The sequence below is a fragment of the Hirundo rustica genome, chromosome 1, assembly GCF_015227805.2.
Source record: "Hirundo rustica isolate bHirRus1 chromosome 1, bHirRus1.pri.v3, whole genome shotgun sequence".
In the NCBI taxonomy this organism is placed as follows: domain Eukaryota; kingdom Metazoa; phylum Chordata; class Aves; order Passeriformes; family Hirundinidae; genus Hirundo; species Hirundo rustica.
Window position 1 is genome coordinate 78,726,284 of NC_053450.1, and position 14,615 is coordinate 78,740,898.

The 14,615-nt window shown below is 35.4% G+C and overlaps 1 protein-coding gene across 11 annotated transcripts in view; it reads right to left on the reverse strand.

The window, feature by feature from the left end:
- Positions 1 to 14,615, reverse strand: part of LOC120758783 (cadherin-12) — a 578,611-nt gene that overhangs the window by 55,489 nt on the left and 508,507 nt on the right. For all 11 annotated transcript variants that reach the window (XM_058421638.1, XM_040077434.2, XM_040077424.2 and 8 more), the window contains one exon: positions 13,590 to 13,757. In XM_058421638.1, coding sequence (XP_058277621.1) covers positions 13,590 to 13,757 — 168 coding nt within the window. The remainder of the gene's footprint in view (positions 1 to 13,589; positions 13,758 to 14,615) is intronic.

Here is a 14,615-nt window from a genome sequence, read left to right on the forward strand (position 1 = left end):
CTCAAACACTCTGCACAGGAAGGGGCCTGGACAGACGCATCCTTCTTGGAGGATTCTATTTGGCTACATACACTTTTACTTACTGCGGCTTTTGATCATGCAAAAACCATTAATTACAACAAAAAAAACACAAACCAACCAACCAACCAGCAAGATTGCACCAAACAATGAACGAATAACCCCATTAGCAGGAAGAAACCTGCAACTCTGCCTGCTCGCCTTGCCTGTACAAACTACTGCGCAAACTGCTGTGCCATGCCCTCAGAGACGTGCCATGCCCCTGTTTGCCTGCTCCTGTTCACGGTGCTCCCTAAAGCCTTCTTTTAATCACCTCACCACTGGCCAGAGGAAGTTTAATAAGTCCAAGTGCTGAGCATTTTGACGACAATAACTCCCTGTAATGTTATAGGCTGGTGGTACTGTGGCTGGACAGTGCCCAGGAGGAAAGGGACCTGGGGGCACTGGTGACAGCAGCTGAACATGAGCCAGCAGTGTGCCCAGGTGGCCAAGAGGGCCAATGGCATCCTGGCCTCGATCAGGAATGGTGTGGTCAGCAGGAGCAGGGAGGTCATTCTTCCCCTGTGCTCAGCACTGGTGAGGCCACACCTTGAGTGCTGTGTCCAGTTCTGGGCCCCTCAGTTTAGGAAGGATGTTGAGATGCTTGAGTGCATCCAGAGGAGGCAACAAGGCTGGTGAGGGGCTTGGAGCACAAACCCTGTGAGGAATGGCTGAGGGAGCTGGGGTTGTTTATCCTGGAGAAAAGGAGACTCAAAAGTGATCTTATCACTCTACAACTTCCAGAAGGGTGGTTGTAGACAGCTGGGGGTTGGTCTCCTTCCCCAGGCAGCAACTGACAGAACAAGAGGACAAAGTCTTAAGCTGCACCAAGGGAAATTTACATTGGATATTAGGAAAAAGCTTTTTATGGAAAGAGTGATAAGGTACTGGAATAGTCTGCCCGAGGAGGTGGTGGAGTCACGATCCCTGGACGTGTTTAAAAAAGACTGGATATGACACTCAGTGCCATGGTCTAGTTGAGGTGTTAGGGCTGGGTTGGACTCGATCATCTTAAAGGTCACTTCCAACCTAGATATTCTGTGATTCTATGATTCTGTGATATTGAAGCAAAGATAATACTCAATCTTCCTTGAAGATCTTAAATCATCTTTGTGTGGTAGCACAGTTTTACCAAGAGGGGAAAAAAATGTTCCGTTCTAGAAATTCCTCAACTTTATAAGGAAGAATTTCTTCCACACAATATGGTGTCTCCATATTCCAAGAGTAATGAAAACTAATCAAGTTCCTGAGTAACCGCTTTAATCCTGATAGTATTGCTGCATATAAAGATCCTTTATCACTTTTTTTTGTGAAAAATCTGACTTTGACGATGCATTCATGTGTTAATGTAGCTTTCTGTAACTCTGAGGGCTTTTGAAGAAAATCAGTTCCACATGATCAGTTTCATTTTGTATCATAACGAACTAAGAATTGTTCTGCTAATATCCAGTCTACTAATTAGAAATTACCACCAAACAAAATAATCCAATGCGAACAATAATTTTTTGCAGGTGTAGTCTAAAAGCTTGAATCTTTTTTTATTTTAATGTAAATTATGGTTATAAAGAATTATCAAGGTGTAGCATGTCTTCTAGACAGAAAAAAAGTTTTCAGGAGAATATGTCTTTTCTTCTTCAGAATCCCAGGCCTCATATAATTGACGTTTATCAGGTAGGTCAGCTGGTAATATTCCGGTGATCACACCATCACCGTGAAGTAAATCAATACAGTTATTCCCTCTATAAAATTTAAATAGAAAGATATATGTGAAACATTAACATGATAAAAAGTACATTTTCAAGGATGAGATATAGAGTTTGTAATGCTCTGCTTAACATCCCTGTTTCTTAAATACCTTGCTGGAGCCTTTTCATATTTTCTTTATCACTCTGGAACAGGATATAATAACACAACTTTTACTACAATTCTTTCACTCAAGAATATGGTTGAACCATTTACCTTAGGACCTAAGCCAGGTGCTCTAAATCATCTGTATTGGATGAATAATTTTTCTCTCCATCAGCTAAGGAAATTAGGTTCCTCTCTTAAGTCCTACAAGTCACACTTCAGTTGTATCCCTAACATCACCTAAACAAAGCATGCTTAAGACCTGTATTACTCAAAAAACTCTTTGTGAAGATTTGATTTTTACATACTCACTGGGTACACTTCACGCAATTTTTTTCCCTTAACTCCATATTACTTTTCTTCCAAATGCAGGCACAGGCTGAGACCAAAAATTACTTATAAAGATGAAATTGTGAAATCATCAAGTACAAGTTCATAATACTTTACTATGTTCTGTTCAGTTTTAGTTTACTCTATACATTTTCCTTAAATGCCTGTGATTTAGTGTGTTATATAGATAAGAAAATAGTGATACAATAAGATAGCAATGTCATATTTTGCATTTGTATTTTCTTATACTTTATAGAATGTATGCTCAACTTATCACAAGTAATGTTTATGTTTTACAATGTAAGTGTTTCAAGTAAGCTCTCTATAAATACTTCTCATTTCCCAATGAAATGCAAAAGTAGTGAGTGCTTAATTACAGTCCTTCTCTTGTGAGCAATAGGCAATGACATTTACAAATTCAACAAATTTTCCATAGAAGCCACCAAGAATAAAATAATTGTCATGAATTCAAGACAAAACTTAAAAGACATACTGTAGAATATTTCTGTTATTTTCTTTTTATTTTTTATAGCTCTCTCTATGCAAATGTACTAAAGACCTATTTTGGACTCACACAAGACAGTTACAAACAGCTTGGTATCTTCAGCTCAGCTCCTACTGCTGTCATGAGGAACATGTGAATTGTTGCAAGCACTTGGGCATCCTATTTAATGGTTTTACAAGGAGTGGAGCACTGCTGAAAATCGGAATACAATGGCGATTCTTAGATATTTTTTAAAAACATGAGCCTAAACTATTTTGATTATAATTAGATAATTACATGTGGTCTGTTTCACTTTACGTTGCCCTGTAGTCCCTAAATTTTCAGAAAGTAAGCTCACCATGGTCAGATGCAGAAAGTATATGCTGATTTCTTACTTGGATGGAAGACCTCAGGGAAAATGGCAGATGCTGCCAGAACTGATAGTGACAAAGCAAGTGACATTGCTGTCAGTGAGTCACTTTGGAACCAATTTTCAAAAGATTGGCAAGGCAATCCCATGCTGTTAAATCTTCAGCCTTAGCTACTTTTCAGTATGAGAGTAGATGGAGATTCATGGGGCTTTTAAGACATACCAAGGTTACTGAGAGTAATTTCATGCATCTAATCTAAATGCTCTCTGTGTTTTGAATGAATAATTTCCACATTGTAGTGGAATGAATGACATGATTCCTGCCAAAGGTTGTTGAATATATTTATTTACACCTTGTCTACATAAGGTAGCAGATGTAAAATACCATTATTAATGCTATTAATCTACTATGATGATAATTACAGTGTTTAAAAACAATTTACCTAATCTTCCAGTTAATGATCAATTACCACTTAGAGATGATGATAGGAAGGAAATTAATTAACAACAGAATGTTATAACAAATAGATAATATTTAACTTCTGACCACTATTGACACATTTGTATTTCTTGAACTAATGTTTACATTGCAATCAGAGCATTGCATTTCAGCCAGTGAGGAATTGCCTATAATTTTCAGTGGCTATGGAGTAGTGTAAAGAAATAGCTATATTTGGGCTTATGATATGCTTGACAGCTAAGGGTTCAGTCTCTCTCAGTTTAGACCTTTAAGTAGGTTTTTTGTTTTATTCAATACGTACTCCAAACATTCCTCAGATAACCTTTGCTACCTAAGCATTCTTGAGAGCCAAAACACAATATAAGTGCAGCAGACCAAGAATGTGCTAAACATTTAATGTTTTGAGAATCTGTGGCAACTGAATAGCTCCCCCTCCAGTTTATTTCTCAGGTTTTTTTCCAATTAATACTCTTTGGTTGGGAATTTAGTTATTCAGTCTGAATAAAATGATTCATTCTTCAAGATGCTTTATGATTAAGAACAAGCAACAATGAAAGCTGCAAAAAAGAGAAGACGTTTCCAGGGAGTTTTTACTAAGGTTACATGCACCTTGGAGGGAAAATAAGTTCTTGCTAAAAATTGCGTGAAGAATTCTGATATGGAAAGGAATAAGAAAAAAAAAAAAAAAAAAAAAAAAAAAAAAAAAAAAAAAGAGAAGGTTGGAATAGTTTAAATAGAAATTTTATAGAGGTTAAATTTTAACCCCTTTATGTTGGATTCACGCCAATGATGATAGAAGGCTACTTAACTGTGGGATACTGCGATCCAAAGAGGGCTGCATGGCCTGGATTGCAAAACATAGGCTCAAACAAGCTACAAATGTATGAAGAAATTTCATGTACCAACTGTACTCTGTGACCCAAAATCCAGACAATATAAATGGCCTAATTCCATGTTATTAAATTCTTTTACCCACACCAAAATAGGTCAATTTCATGGAAAGTGATTGCAGAAAATAGTTCCTGATCTGTACTAATTTCTCCAAATGCCCTGAATTTCTCTGAGAAAGCTTTACTTGGTGTTAGTAAAAAGTGTGCCCTGGACTGTTCTAAGACTAACAGTACAAGCAAGGTAAATATTCAGGAACTTTCCCAGATAGTTTCATGTTCTTCTTTTGTTTTGAAAAACAAAATGTAATAAGGCATTGTACATCTTCTTTTAGTCTATGTAAAAATGTCCATTATTTCACTGATTAAATGGTGGTGCAGGGAAAAGAAAAATACAGAGGCTTTTCTATGACTATCTGTCAAATATGTAACTCAAGTTACAGGCCAGAGTCACTGAGCTGTGTGACAAGTATCAGCCTAATCAAGTAAGATGAAGATGTAAAGGGCTTGTATGGGATGGTGAAGACTCATGATTTCATTATAGCAAAATATGGAGAAACTCAGAGCCGAAGTGATTCAGCAAAGTATAAACTCTTTCACATTGGGAAAAAACAAAACAAAACAAAACAAAACAAAACAAAACAAAACAAAACAAACAAACCAACAAACAAACACACCCCCCCCCCCAAAAAAAAAAAAAAAAAAAAAAGCCCCAACACCGACCAAAAAAACCACCCCTGCTTATGGAGTTGAAGGAGGAGATGTCCACAATCTAGTTATACGATGAAAATGAGATCAAGGATAAATATGCATCTCTCACAGGAGAGTGAAGACAAGAATGCATGTTGAAAATAAGGATATACAGGATGAGGAAGGAAGAGAGGCCAAAGGAGAATGAGAGAGGTAAGAAAGAAATGCAAATATGTGTGAGATTTGGAAACAACCCAGAATAAGGAAGAGCTATCCTTGGTTCTCCTCCGATTCCTCTAAGAGACCTGTGCAAATACTGGTCAGCTGGTATTTATTATTGTACTGATTTGACTGTAATTTTACTGATGCTAAAGCAGTAGTGAATCAAAGGTATTGTAATCCAAAATGGGTGCTGTTTTTGTGACTGGCTTGCAAGTGCATAAGCCCATTCTTGGAGCCTTTGCATTCCTATCTTCGATCATTGTTTGAAATGGTTGGTTAAAGTATATGTTTAACTCAAAAGTAAGTTTTAATTTATTCAAAACTCACAGGTAAATGAAAATCAGACTTGCATAAGATTTTTTGACATCAAACAACATACTTTTTGTTTAGTCTTGGTTTACAAGACCAAGCTGGTGGTTTTTTTTCCTTTTATGCTTTATGGCATAGAGGTTAGAAAATTAAGGATGGAGAAATCAGGATTTGACCTTCCCTCCTTTTCTGATTCAAAGCAAGTTCTGGCTCAGTCTCACAACTAATCTCTGCCTGCAGGCTAGTCTGCAATGAATCTGTCCACCTGTCCTGTGCAGCTATCTCCCAACTGGTATATCATAGGTAATTAGTTGCTGGAACTGAATTAGGGCATCTTGTCTGCCAGGCAAATTCTTTAATCAATGAAAGATGGACTCTTTTTCATTCTGAGAGCCAACAAAGATGCAAGTGCTGTATATAAAGCAGAACTTTTCACAAAAATACCAAGAGAAGTTACACTTCCATATCTAAATAACAGAGAGTAGAACAACTTCCCAGAAACTCATGCAGACTTGTTAAATGCTTAATTAGGCAGAACTGAACCTTAATACTGAGTAAGTTTTCTACTTAAAGAAAAGTAAGTTTTCTGGTTCTAAATTGTCCAAGTAAGGAGGGAATAAATCTTCCTCACTCATTTTTAAATCAAATCTCTGCTTTCATTATTTAATTTTTTTAGATTAGTGAACAGAAAAATTTATTAATTGCATGATCCTTTCATTTAGATTTCTAAAGCACTACTGGGTGAGATTTGTGTTGCATTCTTCTGAAATCTTTAAAAATAGATATCATTGTCTCTCGTAAGCCACTCGTCCAAAGCAGTGATTAGGACTGAAGAGGACAGAAAGCATTAAAATAGTTTCCTTTCTGTCTCTTGTGGACCAGAAGATCTCTTGCTTACGCTTTGCTTCTAAACCAATTTTTCAATGTAATCTGAGCTAGACTTGTTCAAAGCTACTTGAATGGAATCAGCCACATTTAGTTTACTGAGTTAAAAACTGACTAGCTTTAATGTAGTAAAACTTAGGATAATTAATGCATGTGGAATTTCTGTGATGTACCAAGCTTCCAATAATATATAAATGAGTAACTATGATAAGAATTTTCAATCTACAAAGTGTGTACGCATAAGTATATATAAACAGGCTATTCCCAGTTCTATGCTTGGTTGTTCTTTCCTTTTAAATATTTCTATAGATTGTAGTACTTGAGAGTATGCTATTAAAATAAGCTGCAAACCAATAAATAATCACATAAAATAGATGTCATCTAAAGGGTAATAATATGCAAAGGCTATTCCTAATACAATACATAATATGTCTATATAATAGATCATGCAGTTAATAGTTCATTCAAGTACCATGCCAAGGTTATATAACTAAGAGAATAAAGGGCAAGTTCGTGTTTATGCTGAAATTCCTGAAACTGCAGAAATGAAAGATGTTTTCCTGTTTGTTTCTGAATTGTCTATTTTATGAACTTTTCTCACTAAGATTATTGTTTCCTCTGTTGTCTCCAATAGAGGATTTAATATATTCTGTGGAATGCACTGTACTGGCCACTGGTGAAATCCAAATCCAATTGCCTGCAAACTCCTACAGTACGGACTGGTGTGGTCATGGGAATGATCCTATAACTTTGCATTATTTAAGGTGTCACTGCCCGAGAGATAAATAGTTGCATTTCTGTTTCCAAATGTGTTAGCATTTCTGGAAATTTGCAAACAATCTTGATGGATTTCACTGAGATGCTTTTGGAAAGACTGATGGGGGGGGGGGGGGGTGGAAATGGGAAAGAAAAGCCAGGGAAAAAAAGACCAGGGAAAAGAAAAAAAAATGGCCCTTGTGATGCCTATGCCTTGCTCCACAGCTCTCTGAATATTTTAGATGTGGTTGCAAAGCAATCATGTGATAATGGTTTCTGACTATCAGAGATGCTTTTTTCTTTTTTTTTTTTTTTTTTTAAAGCTAAGACATGCTCAAGTAGACAAAATTCAAGTATCGGATTCAAACCTTAATTAATTTCTCTTCTATGAGAAAAAGCTTTTCATCATTCTCTCACAAAATTGACTTCTGTTAACTGGAATGATGTGATAAAAATACAGCTTTATCCAAATAGTTCTTTTGAGTTCAAAAAAGCAAATTCAGCAGGTGTCACCTTAAAAAATACCCACCTTAAAAAGAAATCAAACTTATTGCTGACTTCATAAGACACTTGAAATACTCCTTTATTTGCTAGAATCAGAATAAAAACTGTACAAATTATAAAATTCAATTGCATTTCTTCTACATCAGGGCCTTATTCTCTAACAGTGTATTTATGTCATATTAAAATAAAACTACATACTATTCCTTTGACTAAAATGATTCATGTTTGCTTTTATTGCTCAGCATATAAGGCTTTATTTCTCTAAATTGCATTCAGACTCACTCTGTCAGCAGGGAACAAAAGAAAGAGACTGGGAAACTGAAGCATAATATACTTAGAAAATATTAATCCACAACTTAATTGGTTTGATTCCATAAAGCATAATTTATACCAAGTAATTATATAGCTTTTGTCACTTAAATGTTGAAGTAAATATAATCCATCCATTTTTTCTTGAAGCTTATTTTAAGAATTGGAAACAAGCCACTGCTATCCTGGCAGCTTGCTCAGACTGGTCCCCTGCTGGATGAGTTAAAGGTTAGTCCATTAGCTTTCAGGAATGATGTGTTGAAATATCTTTTTACTTAGCCAGCTATCATGTACATAAGTAGCTGAGAGAGAAAGGCCATCAGTCCCCTTCTGGACCAGGATGCATGCCTGCATGTACACAGCTTTTGTCCACTCCTCTCTCCTCAATGGTACTGTTGTGTTATACTAAATTTTTGTTCAATTGCTTGAACACTGCTGTTACGATAGGAAAAGTGCTTAGCTTTTCAGTCTTTGCCTTAGGTTTTTTTCTCTTGTTATGGTAAAAATCAAACTTTGGTATGAAATATCTATTTTAATATTTACCAAAAAAAATAAAAATCTATCTTTAACAATGAAACACATACAGCAATGCAGAAAGCTGGTGTAATAATGAAAAGCCAGGGAAGATAGAAAACACTTCTGAAAATAATTTTTTTCTAATAAAATAATTAAGATTTTTCCTACTAGTTTTAAAGAAAATATCCATTTACTGAAGTATCAGTTTTCTGAAATGTGGGCCAATAGATACCTGCAGGTCAAACAACTCTGACAGAAATTCATGTTCAGAGATTTCCTCTCTGTTACATTCCTCATTACTAGGAGACATGCAAGGTGGGAGTTCCCCACTGAATACACTCAAAAGCACAGGTTCTAAATAAAAAATTCCATGTTCAGCAGGATAGTCAGTGTTTTTTCATCACTGGATGCTGATAACCCATCCAAAGCTGCCTGTCTCCTTAAAGGACCCTCAATGAGATGAAGGTGTTTCGTGATACCTTTTTTTTTTTTCCCCAAGCTTGTAATGTATTATTTATCAATGTAGCTCCTTCCAAATATTAATAATATATGTTCTCCTACTTCTGATGTGATTTTTTTCCAGCTTTACTAAATTCAGAAAATGAATCTAAGCTTTAACTTATGAAATTTATTATTGTCTTATTTAATTGGGTGATCCTGATTATGTGATTATGTGATGCAAAAACATTAACTCTGCAGCAGCTTCTGTTAAAGGACCTTTAGTCCTTTTTTTCAGTCTGCACTTCTTGGCTTTGTTGACTAATGATGAGCAATGGGATAGTGAAGGTCTCAATCCCAGCAACACCTAGGAGTCCTGACTTCTTGCCAGGCCTGAACTTTGCACCTATGGAGATCAGATTTTAAAGACTTATTTTTCATATAAACTAAAATTCTGCACAAGTATCCTTTTAGCTACGGTAGTCAAGCAAATGGCAAACTCCATTTTCTGGCAAGTAATTACTCTGAATCATTGCAATGCTTTCAAGGAAAAAAGAAAAAAAAAAAGAAAAATACAGCTGCTATGTTCGACACATAATTTATGCTCCACTTTTTTTCTCTTAGTTATTTTGTTTAGCTGTAATTAGTCTTGTGTCTGTGAATTTCAGACACACTACATATCATCTCACGTACTGCTTAACCAAACAGGGTAAGTAAATCCCCACTGATCAAGACTGTTGCCTGTAACACATTCAAAAATGCAAAAGGCTTGACCAATACACTGGAGTCCCCACAATGACATTTTAGCTTGTAAGCCATGTTAAGTGTTTGTTACTTTCAATACTAACACAAACAGCCAATCTTACTCTCTTCTGTTTTTTTTTTTTTGAGAGCCACCGCTGTAGTTTTTCTTTTGTGACAATTGATATAACAGAAAGAAAAGGTTTTCAACTCTACTAACATGCAAAATACAGGACAAGTTTGGTCTCTTGTGTGGGATTTTTTTTTTTTTGGCTTCTTCATAGCAACAATTGGGCAAAGATGTTATAACTGCAATTCATGCATTAAATAAGTTTATCTTCTTCAAAGAGGATGATATATACCATGATTTCTCTGTGTCATGAAAACCATGTGGCATGATGTGAAACTCGTGCACTTTTGCACCACCACAGTAGATGAAAGCATACAATAAAATATAAAATACTAAGGCCCCTAACAACAAAGGAAGTAAGATATACAACTGAAAACCAGAATGGGAGTGAGCACTGGGCACATGAAGCTTGACAATGTATTGAGTTTACAGTCTCCAAACAGTTACATTATTTCCTGTTGTACCCATGGTAGTCTTCCAACAGCAGAGGTTCCAGCTGAAAGGAAGGAGCAGACTGCAATTGTGGGCAGTTTAACAAGCACTGAGGATGAAGACAATAAAAATAAGAATGGTACAAAGAGGCCCTCTGGGATGATTTGCTTATTGATCAGGTTTGGAGCATCCCACAAGTGCTTTGACAGCATGTCATTAAATTAGAAGGAGATACCATGGGAGGTCTGACAAAATAAAGAAGTCTTAGGATTGAAATTTAAACTAGCAAATGAAACCTGAAGATAAGTACATTCTTAGTAGCATATTTCAAACTCACCATGTACAGTCAGAGAAAAAGACTGAAAAGCAGAGCTTTAAATGACTGGATGAGAAAAAGCAGTGAGAAGTGAGTCACAGTATTGGAATGTTTGAGCACTGGTAAAAGAATAAGAAAAATTACTAAATTCATTTTGGCCATGAGAAAATAAGCTTATGAAAATTTTAAAACTTTTCTATGACCATTGTGATACCTAGTGAAAGGTTCAGGAGAATTTTCAGGTGTTGGAAAGCAAAAAATTAGAAAAATATTGCAAAGACATGCAGTTCAGACAAAGGGTGCGGTGATGAGAATTCTGGATTTTTCACTGGAGAATGCTACAAAAGGAGATGATGGCCCAGTAAGAAATACGGGTGTGGTAGTTCATGCAGAATCAAACTAAGACCAGTAAAGAGGAGAAAGAAAGCCATAATATAAAGCCAAGGGTTAAAATGGGAACTAGTATAGGTATCTTTAATGCCTAATGCTAAACAAGAATATCAACATGTGTTCAATATCTGTGGAAAATAAGAAAACCAGTCAGGCAGCATATTATCAAGGAGCAAAATACACAGGAAAGTCACAGCACACTTTATCAGTGGAGGAATAATAATGGTTGTGAAAGAATATTTTTCAACTAAGACTTAAAAAAGAGGACAGTATTAGCATTAGCTATTCAGAAAAAGTTCCCTAGTTATTCTAAATTTACAAAAAATATAATTAGTTTAAATGCAATATTTGTGCAGGAACCATAAAAAACAGAATTACAAGATCGTTGTATTCAGTTAAATAAATCATAAGAAGCAAGTGGAAATAAATAAAACTGAGGCATATTACTATAGAAATTCTGAATGGGATAGCTGAGACTGTTAAGGGACTATCTAGGGATATCATTTGGAAGACCCACAGCAAATGCACATATCCGTTAAAAGGCAAATCTGAAAGGGAAAACAACATAGCTAATAAAAGCAAGAACATATCTTTCAAAAAAATGAAGTTCTGTCTCAGAGAGGACAATAGAAAGAACCATAAAACCAGCTTTATCTATAAAACCACAATATGAAGACAAAAAATGAGTTTGAATAAATCTCTGCAAACAAGGTAATAATAATTGTCTTTTAAGACATCTAGAGGCAAAAGCCTGAGAGGAACTGTGTAAAGCCAACCCAAAACTGAGATACAGAAGTGCTCAGAGAAGATAAGATCACAAATGTAAAACTTAATATATTTTTTTCTTTACTGTTAGTATAGAAAAACTGTGGATTTTTTTCTATTCTATAACTTTATAGAGGACTCAGGAGAAGGTTAAATTAGCTATAGAAGCAGTTGTGGAACAAACAGACACAACAGTAACAAATCATTTGGATTAGCTGTTACATGCCCAAGAGCCTGAAGAATGAAATAAGGGAACTATTATGATGTGCAATATTTTGCTTCAAACCACTGTGGCACAAGAAGACTTGCAGGTATAATATAACACTGATTTTTTTTTTTTTTTTTTTTTACCCCAAAGTTCTACAGAGAGTCTAGGGGAGCTAAGGATGGATATGACTGACATGTACAGGCAAAACAGCAGGAGCAGATTCTCACAACTCAGAGAGAATTTACCATACTGAAAAAAAAAGAGAAATCAACATTCTCTAAATAAATATTTTTCAGTGTTTTCTGAAATCTTTAAAGACATAAACATGCAGGCAATTATGTAAAGATGGATTCAAAATAAATGAGGGGAAGCTGTTGTATGATATAGGATTATTCTCTGTACTTCTGACAGAGGATGTGGACTCTGAAATTTAACATAAGTTTCAAAGCAGTGGGGAAACCTGCTGCAAGAAAAATACATTGAGAGTTGTTAAATATAATGACACCATTAGAACTAAATATAATTAGAAAGTAAGGAAGTTTTATGAGGTATTTCTTGGCCTGTTTTATGGTTACCATCTAGACAGGAATGTAAGAGACAGAAAAAGGACCAAAAGGATCCTTCTCGTAACATGATCTTTCTTATATGCCTGCAAAAACACAAGACATTTTCAGACTGAGTAAAATAAAATAATTTTTATATGAGAGAAAACTTCACAGTTGCAGATGTGGTTTTGTACCTATGCGGCATTACTAATACATACAGTGGGATTTCAATTCATCAGCAAGGAAGAGATGCAAAGTAAAAAGCTGCCATTATCTTACTGCAGATTCATGCAATATATTATTACAAGAATTTGCCTTACTAACAAATTTTAGCAGCTAATTATTTTGGCATAGTTATTAAGATTTATGCTTGATTAGTTTCTGCATTTTGAAGGTACGGAATATACAAAACTTCAGAAAATTTATGGAGACAAGTAAGTGACAATCCTCCTAATCATACACAGACTACAAAACTCTTTAAATTAGCATATTTCTGAAAAGCTTCATTTAAACTAATGTGAAACATAATAAATTATCCGTGAATGATCACTGTTTTGAGGCTGTAAATGTTTTCAGGGACAGATATAATCTTCTGGGCCAAGGCATATAAAAATCTGTTCCTGAATATCATAACAGTAATGCTTAGCATGAGCTAGCTTGCCTTTGGTACCTGGAAGTCTCAGATTATAACCTTTTGTAATTCGAAGGGGTTCATGCAGCTTTCCTTGACAAAATAGTATTTCCCAAATCATTATTATAGAGTAAATGAAATTCTTAGACTTAGGCTGGTTTTGTGGAATGATGGCATATATCCTCTTAAACATTCAAATCATTCTTTCAGATTGAGTTTTATATTATTTTTAAAAACAGGATATCTGTTTTATTTGATCATATACTGTTCTTCTTCCAGGATCTCAGTTGCTTGTCTAAAAGACTTTTCCAAATTAATAGTTTAGTCACGCTTATTTGAAAATCAGTGCTTTGGAATACTACATACTTTTAGGAAATCTGGGTGGGTTGTCGTTGACATCCGTGAGAGTAATATTTACGGTGGTAGTACCAGCTAGTCCCCCCAGCTGTCCTCCCATGTCCTTGGCTTGGATTAGAACTTGATATTGTTCTTTCACTTCTCTGTCCATATTTGGCAAAGCTGTTCTTATTACACCTATGAGAAGAGAGGGGAAGAAAAGGAGAAAATAAACAAAGGGATGTGACTGTCTATTCTTACAAATTAATACTGGATCTCTTGAAACAGGAATAGAATTCTACTGAATGGGTGATGGGAGGAGGTCACACAAAAACAGGCAAATCACTCAGGCTTTTCAAAAGGGTGTTTGTCAGCTATTCAACCACTCAAAATGACTGTTTTGTCTATTTAATCAGGACATGAATGGATGAAGAAGAAATAAATGTTTTCACTAGGGATGTGAATGATGTGATCATAGGTTTGCCACATCAGGGATGAGGAACACTGAATTGTACAGAGTAAGGCAATGTAGGAAGAGGTGTCATTGCATTGCAGAGCCTGCATCTTCAATTGTTTCCAAGCATTCACTCGACAATAAATTCAAGTTACTCTAGGCCAAGACAATGTTCCTCTGTACAAAGGAGGTCTTTATTAGAAGACTCTTCCTTTCCTAGAGAAAGTTTTCTTGATAACACACAAACATGCAGTGAAAATTTGAGGAACTTCCTTTAATAAAATTAATTTAAATACCACAGTAAGACATGACTTTCAGTCTTTAGTGATTTTGGACAGCTCCTGTCTAGGCAGATATGCCATAATCTCCCTTCTGATATGCTAAGAATATATAGAATAAAAGGAAGACTTGGAGTGATAAAGAGGGGAAGAGAAAGGGAGAGGTACTACTGAACACACAGATTACCTGATGAGGTTGTATAAAGCTAAAATGTTTGGGGTACTAAAGGCTTTTTCTTGAAATCAAATATGTAGGAGAAAATACATGTCTTCATAAAAATTTTACTAATGTGAATAACATTGCAAGATGCTATTTATTCAACA